General features: G+C 42.0%; 1 protein-coding gene across 4 annotated transcripts; it reads left to right on the top strand.

Annotated features, from left to right (window-relative positions):
* Window positions 1-343: 343 nt before the first annotated feature.
* On the top strand, window positions 344-6,301 carry LOC123182400 (protein DETOXIFICATION 42). Of its 4 annotated transcripts, none has more exons than XR_006492113.1 (13): window positions 344-648; window positions 740-861; window positions 1,841-2,041; window positions 2,122-2,309; window positions 2,717-2,852; window positions 3,395-3,491; window positions 3,623-3,723; window positions 4,410-4,573; window positions 5,022-5,093; window positions 5,158-5,334; window positions 5,459-5,554; window positions 5,649-5,770; window positions 6,031-6,052. XR_006492113.1 is itself a non-coding variant. In XM_044594944.1 (13 exons), the coding sequence occupies exons 1-13, from the start codon at window positions 614-616 to the stop codon at window positions 6,071-6,073; spliced, it is 1,494 nt and encodes a 497-aa protein (XP_044450879.1). In that variant the 5' UTR covers window positions 344-613; the 3' UTR covers window positions 6,074-6,301. The 4 variants fall into 4 exon arrangements, 3 of the variants coding, with proteins under 3 accessions (XP_044450879.1, XP_044450880.1, XP_044450881.1); XM_044594944.1 differs by having other exon boundaries at window positions 5,158-5,274; window positions 6,031-6,301; XM_044594945.1 differs by lacking the exon at window positions 5,459-5,554 and having other exon boundaries at window positions 5,158-5,274; window positions 6,031-6,301.
* The last annotated feature ends 974 nt before the right edge of the window (window positions 6,302-7,275 follow it).

Here is a 7,275-nt window from a genome sequence, read left to right as displayed (position 1 = left end):
CCATGGGACAATGTCAGCTTCTTGATTTCTACACGGCTGTGGAGAAGGTCATGATGGCTGAGATCGGAGCATCAGTTAAATAGACAGGGTCTAGGAGGTGGAGCCAACCATGTGTTGATAACTCTTAGAAGCAGCAGTGTCAACTGTCAAGTGGGGGCGGTAACATAGGAGAAATTCATATATGAGCGTCTGTACTGTGTTCTCGAAAAAAAGAAAAAGCAAGGCCCCCACGCCGCCAGGCTGGTTCGGGTGTGTTGTAGGCTATATCAAACGCGTCGGTAGCGAACGAACCCGCTCACGCCCCGTCCCGCATCCTCACCGCCCGGTTCCCGCCCAGCGGCAGGCGGGCAGGCGCCAACCGAGCCCGTAGCCATCCGTCCGCTCCGATTCCTTCCCCTCCCGCCCCCGCGATTAAAACGCATCCATTCTGCGTTCCACGCACGCACGACACGAATGACGAACCCAATGCTATTCTAGCCCGCCCCAAAGCCGGGTTGGCGCTGCCGCAGCCCGCACCAAGCTCGGCTCTCCATCTCATGCGCGCGCGCTGCTCCCTGCCGCCTGCTTCCGCGAGGAGAGCCTCCTCCTCCTCCACCAGCCCGCGGCGGGCGCCATGGACCTGCTCGGCGTCTTCTTCCATGGCGCGACGTGCGTAGGCCGGAGGCAGCCCCGCTTATTACCCGATCCCTCCCGCCTCTGAGCTTTTCTTTTCCTCTAATTTGGTGTGTACGTTCTTCAGGCTCGCGTTCGAGCGGGACGACCTCGGGAAGGAGATCATGGGGATCGCGGTGCCGGGCGCGCTCGCGCTCATGGCCGACCCGCTCGCGTCTCTCGTCGACACCGCCTTCATCGGCCGCATAGGTGTTGCTGCTTGCCTTCTCTTGCTCCCCTTTGCCCCCTTTCCCCTGCAGCCCACTTTCCCCATTTTCCGCCTGGTTTTAATCTGCTCCGGACATGATTGTCAGATAGTACAATTTTGCACGTATGGCTAATTAAGCTTTGCTTCCGCCTAGTTTTAGTCTGCTCCAGACATGATTGCAGATACAATTTCGCACGTATGACTAATTAAGCTCTGCTTTTTTGCATTTCATCTCCTGGAAATGATAAATACATTAGACATAAAAAGGATGATTCCATCCTTTTTTTTTCCTTACTAAAAATGTGATTTCCATGTAGTTGAGCTATCTATGCATTGGAATGTTGTTTATGCCCTTTATATACCTTAGCTTATATGGTGTACGGCTGTAGTTAAAACACCTGAGTTCAACTGAAGAATCAGGCAGTGATGTTGCAAGAAGCAGAGGACAAATTATACTTCTATGCAAGTTGACCCATATGTTTGATCTCAAGTTGAAATCACATAAGTTGACCCATATGTTTGATCCCATGTTGAAATCTTACATCGATGTACTGTAATAGGTTATATCAGAGCATTTTGAAAAGCCAAAATTTCGTTTTTACGCTACTGTGGAACAAACAAATAGTTACCTCACTTTTTGGTCTTTTCATGGAAGCTTTGTGCCGGAAGGTGCGTTACATAAAACTTGTATTGCTTCATTGATCTTCATCTCAATTTCTCTTTGTTTAATGTGTGGGAATTGAATAACAGGTCCTAACATGATTGCTGCTCAATCTAGCATGAAATTATTTATAACTCCTCACAATTAATCATGTTATTTATTACAGTTACATTACCGTTCTTCTATTTTGGACTTGTATAATACATTTTGTTATCAAACTATTTCTTGCTGCTGTGATGCACAAATATGTTTCCATAGGTCTTTTTAGCTCATTTGTATAATGGCAATTTGATTGCTCTGATATGTTTCGTGACAAACAGGTCCAGTAGAGATTGCAGCTGTAGGTGTATCTATTGTCGTGTTCAATCAAGTAACAAGAATTGCAGTATTCCCCCTTGTGAGCGTCACAACATCATTTGTTGCAGAGGAAGATGCTACTTCCAGTGACAGAAACAAAGATGAAATAAGTGGCGAGAATGAACACAATGTTAGCGAAATGGATGAACTGATTACTCATGAAGGTGAAACTTTGTGGTTCTTCTTTTAGAAATTTATATGGTCCAGTGATGCATATTTATTTGCTCTTCTAATTTATCACCAGAGAATAATGCCACATCCGGCAAATCGTCTTTCGAAACTGACTCAAGTGAGATCAATACTGAGCATAAGCGGAAAAAAATTCCATCAGTTTCTACAGCATTACTACTTGGTGTGGTGCTTGGTCTTGTTGAAACTCTGCTGCTTGTTTCCTGTGCAAAGCCTATCTTAGACTTCATGGGTGTGAAAGCGGTAAATGTTCCTTCGCGCCCTTTTTTGCTTTTGATATTGTGGACTGCTTTATTTCAGCACAAACGTTAGTTATGAACATCAGCTTTTCCCATGTATTTCAAAAGTAATTGATTTCCCTTCATCAAAAGCTGATAATTGAGGGCTCTTCTGTTATTAAGCTGCTTCCTTTTTGCCAAAAGTTGTAAGTTAACTTAGTATTGATAGTTGGATATGGGCATACTGAATTAAAATGTAACCAGAGGAAAACAATTGCTCCTGATACTTCATATTTGTATGATATTATTGCTAAAATTCAGTTGGATTTGATAGAATTCGAGTTTCCATTTGAGTTTTTTCCGGAACTACTTCATCATTTTCTTCTTCTTTTGGATAGGTTTATTTTTTAACTGAAATGCACTTTTCAATAGGACACTGGAATGTTGAATCCTGCATTACAGTACTTAGTACTCAGATCTTTAGGTGCTCCTGCTGTTCTTTTATCTCTGGCAATGCAAGGGGTATTTCGTGGACTTAAAGATACAAGGACGCCTCTATATGCAACTGGTATAGTACTATTTCCTTGCTTGGATAGTATTAACTTTATTCTCTAACTTCCTCATTTAGGACAATAACATGGCCTTACACATCTTTAACTTTTTAAATTATGTCTGCAGAAACTTACTAAAACTATGATAATCTGGTAGTTTGTGTTCTTAAAATTCTACCGATACAACTTTCATGTGATAGATCAACTAAATGTCTGTACGTATATTTGTCATTAAAGTTTTAAACGGTTGAATGTACGTACATTAAAAGTTACATGTAGAATGGAGGGAGTTAGTGATGATCTGGAGGTGTATACTTAAACCAAAATTGAAAAGAAAACTCCGATTATTTTCTTTCGAGGATAAAACCCCCCGATTATTTGAGCAGTCCCATCCAACATATATCTAGTGATTTTTATATTCATATGTCAATCTTAGTAAAGGTAACACTTTTTTGTCTTTGGAGGTGAAACGTAATGTGGGGTTTGATTAATGTATAGATTCCGTAGGAAGAATTTCTTTCATACGTAACACAATTTAACCCATTTTTATTATCACCAGTGGCTGGAGATGCAATCAATATAGTTTTGGATCCAATATTTATGTTTGTGTTTCAGTATGGTGTCAGTGGTGCAGCAGTTGCTCATGTTATATCACAGTACGTAGTGCTATTCTTTCTCTTTGATAGATACCATTGTTCTTTCTCTCATAGGAGGATTCACACTTGATCCCAAATTATGAAATTATTGTGTATGTCTATTGTGATAGTTTGTAGTGGATCTTATGCAGATATTTCATTGCTGCCATACTCCTATGTAGACTACGTCTGCAAGTTGAACTACTGCCACCCAACTTGAAACATCTGCCGATTGGTCGGTTCCTTAAAAACGGTAACACCTACTGAACTTTGTATGAATGTTTAAGTAAATAATTGCAAAAAATTGTTCTATAAAACTTTTTTTCATGACAAATTCTTACTGAACTAGTTTGTTCCGGGCAGTCAATTTGGACCTAGATAAGATCTTCTAAAACACATTTAGCGTTACTGAGCCATGTTCCACAAAATGAACTATTGCTCAGTCAAAAAAAGGGGGACCATTTTACCATATCAATTATAATGGTAGATTTATCTTTGTATGAAATCATGTTACAACCGCCGCCCAATTCAATTGTTGATTATTTTTTCTACATTTGACCTATGTTCATAGACAGCATGTTGTTACCTTTGATACAACCAGAAATCCAGTTCAGTAATCAGTGTGATGCACAGCCTACAGCTCGATGCGGAGTTGTGGACTGATGCTGGTAGACGATGCGTCTTAGCCCTTGTCGAAAGACCCCTAGAACCAGACTGAGGGTGTGCTGTTTTCCACACATTTTTTTCCTTTTCTTTTCCTCTCCTCCTTAGTTTATAACCTTTGCTCCTTCCTAATCGCAATGGAAGCAGTGCTACTGCGTTTCGTCCAAAAAGAAAATCATTCTGGGATAGTAGTCTGCTTTTTCAGTGGCTATGCTTAAACATTTTTCTTTGTCTATTATGTAAAGGTGTAAAGGTCTTTACTCTTGCACTCTTCAGGTTCTCTGTTACTTGCCAGAGTTATTGCCGCAACATGCTGTGTAACACTATCTGCATCAATGGCTGCACGGCTAGGTTCAACTCAAATGGCTGCATTCCAGATTTGCTTGCAGATCTGGTTGGCATCTTCCCTTCTTGCTGATGGATTGGCTTTTGCTGGACAGGTTAGGGAATACTTTTATTCTTTTATTTGATCAATGACAGGTCTTTTTTACTTCTTTCGAAGTCAGGCCTCTTTTCTCCGATCCATGACATGCCAACTTATTATCCATGTCTTTAATAGAAATTCGTCGCCCTGGTTGTGTGCATCAGTTGATGCAGGGGGCGAGGTGACACCTCCACTTTGAATAAAATATAGTCATTCATTGCCATAACAATTTTTACTAGCTACATCAATTATCTTTTCATATTTTTACAGTACTATATTGCTTACTTTGTGGAAGTTTAGTTACCTGTAAGCTGCAATCCACACCTTGAAATATTTGTGTTTCTGAGTGCTCTGTTGTTGACCATAAATCATGAGAGTTTGTTAATAACTTAGAAGGATATGCTTCAAGCAATGTGTTTCACGCATATTATGTACTATTAGTGTGTGAACAATATTTTTAACAGGCTATACTTGCAAGTGCATTTGCTCGTAAGGACCATTCGAAGGCCAAGGCCACAGCTTCCCGCTTACTGCAGGTATGGTTCCTTTTTTCTATAAATCCCTTTTTGTCACCTTAGTGAAGGACTGTTTATTTTGCAGCTTGGATTGATCTTGGGGCTTCTCCTGGGCCTACTTCTAGGAGTTGGCCTCCATACAGGTTCGAGATTATTTACAGAAGACCAGGGTGTACTGCATCATATCTACGTGGCAATACCGGTACAGTTACAGTATGCCGAGTCCTAAGAGTACCGCAACTCCGAGTTTTGAAATGTTATAGTTACGTTTCCATGATTTTCTTGCAGTTCATACTTGAGAGCATGACAATCTTCTCTTATACTCCTATTTAATTATCTCAAGGCAGTTTCTTGAACTAAGGAGAGTTCTTTTGTTCTATGTACAGTTTGTCGCTCTCACTCAACCGATCAACGCTTTAGCTTTTGTTTTCGACGGTGTCAATTATGGTGCATCTGATTTTGCATATGCTGCTTATTCATTGGCAAGTCAACAGACTTACAGTTTAGTTTATTTGTGCTCTACTGGTTTTCTGACTTTTTTCTTCTGACACGTTCCATTGAATTCTGTATCGTCAGATACTTGTGGCGATTGTCAGCATTGCTTTCATTGTCACCCTCGCCAATTACAGTGGTTTCATTGGAATCTGGATAGCCTTGTCGATCTACATGTGCCTCCGCATGTTTGCGGGGTTATGGAGGTACAGTGAGCAAAGCACTCTGAATTTCCTTTTGTTGAAGTTCATTATCACAACGAGAATATAAACCCTTATTCACTAATGATTTTAAAATTGAGCTTACCTGAATGCAATGCACAATGTCAAACTAACCCGTAACTTTGGACCCCTTCTAAATAAGAAGAGATAATGCCAATTTGCTTGAGTTCCCCGTTTTATCCTTAGCGTGGCTATATTTTCTATATGGGTTATAGCTTAGGCACTCTTGATTTTTTTCCTTTCAGGATTGGGACTGCACGAGGGCCATGGGCTTTCCTTCGCAGCTGAGCAAGCATGCATGCATGTATATTCTCGTAGATAGTCTGACTGTAGGTAGAATATTTACACTTGTAAACAACTTTGGAGTAACTGTGTTACTTGTATGCCTCAAGCCTGCCACCATGATCACCAGAGACCAGACTGATATATCTTTAACAATGCAACCTAGCACAAGAATGACATATTGTACAAACGAATAAACAAAAAGAGTTGCACTTTAACTTTTCGAACATGCTATGATCTGCCGTGTACTCAGCCTGCCTGAATTGGACGCATTCCCTCATCAAAATATAAAGATCAGGATCACACTCATCGGTTAGGCAATTTGCGCTTGTACCTGACGAATGGAAGGGAACTCTAGTCCGGCCCGGCCATCAACCAGAAGAGCCGATCACATGTTAGTCCGGCTGCAAACTATCGTATGCATAGCTATCTAATTCCTGGAATCTCATACAGAATGGAGCTGTCAGCCGGCACATGCATCCACATGAAGCTTCGAGTTGCTGCAACTGCAACCTGACAAGCCCTTGTAATCGTTATTCCTCCAGGCTTCTGCTGTCTGTAAACGTTGGCAGTAGCAAGAAATCCGAGAATTCCGATGGCCAGTACCCCGAAGCCAAACACCCAGCCACAGTTGTCCTGGATCCACACCATGATCGTGCTAGAGAAGAAGCAGCCGCCATTGACGGCGAAGTAGTACCAGTTGTAGTAGAGCTCCTTATTCTCCGCGTCGGTGTCATTGAAAACCACCACAATTGGGGACCCTAATTCAAAAAACAAGGCCAGATGCCACCCAGACCCAGAGCCCAGAGAAGACAGGGCACCCTGGGGAGCCTCGGCTGAAGGTGTCAGTATAGCCATTCCTTGAAAACATCGCATGAATGGTGTTCAGATAACTGCTGACTTTGTAGCACAAACAAGACATGGATTTAATCAAGGGCCATAGCTAGGTGAAGCACTGACCAAGGTGAAGATGGTGATGGAGACGACGATTGTCCCGTGTATTCCCCAATACGAATCTACCACTAGTAGAAAACAGGACTTTCGTTCGGGCCAGATAAGCCCATTAGTCCCGGTTCAGTCACGAACCGGGACTAATGTGAGCATTGGTCCCGGTTCATGCGGCTAAAAGCATTAGTCCCGGTTCAAATGAGCCCTTTAGTCCCGGTTCGTATCTCAAACCGGGACTAAAGATTAGACCTTTAGTCCCG

This window comes from Triticum aestivum, chromosome 1D, assembly GCF_018294505.1.
Source record: "Triticum aestivum cultivar Chinese Spring chromosome 1D, IWGSC CS RefSeq v2.1, whole genome shotgun sequence".
Lineage (NCBI taxonomy): Eukaryota > Viridiplantae > Streptophyta > Magnoliopsida > Poales > Poaceae > Triticum > Triticum aestivum.
This window is presented reverse-complemented; position numbering and strand designations above follow the sequence as displayed.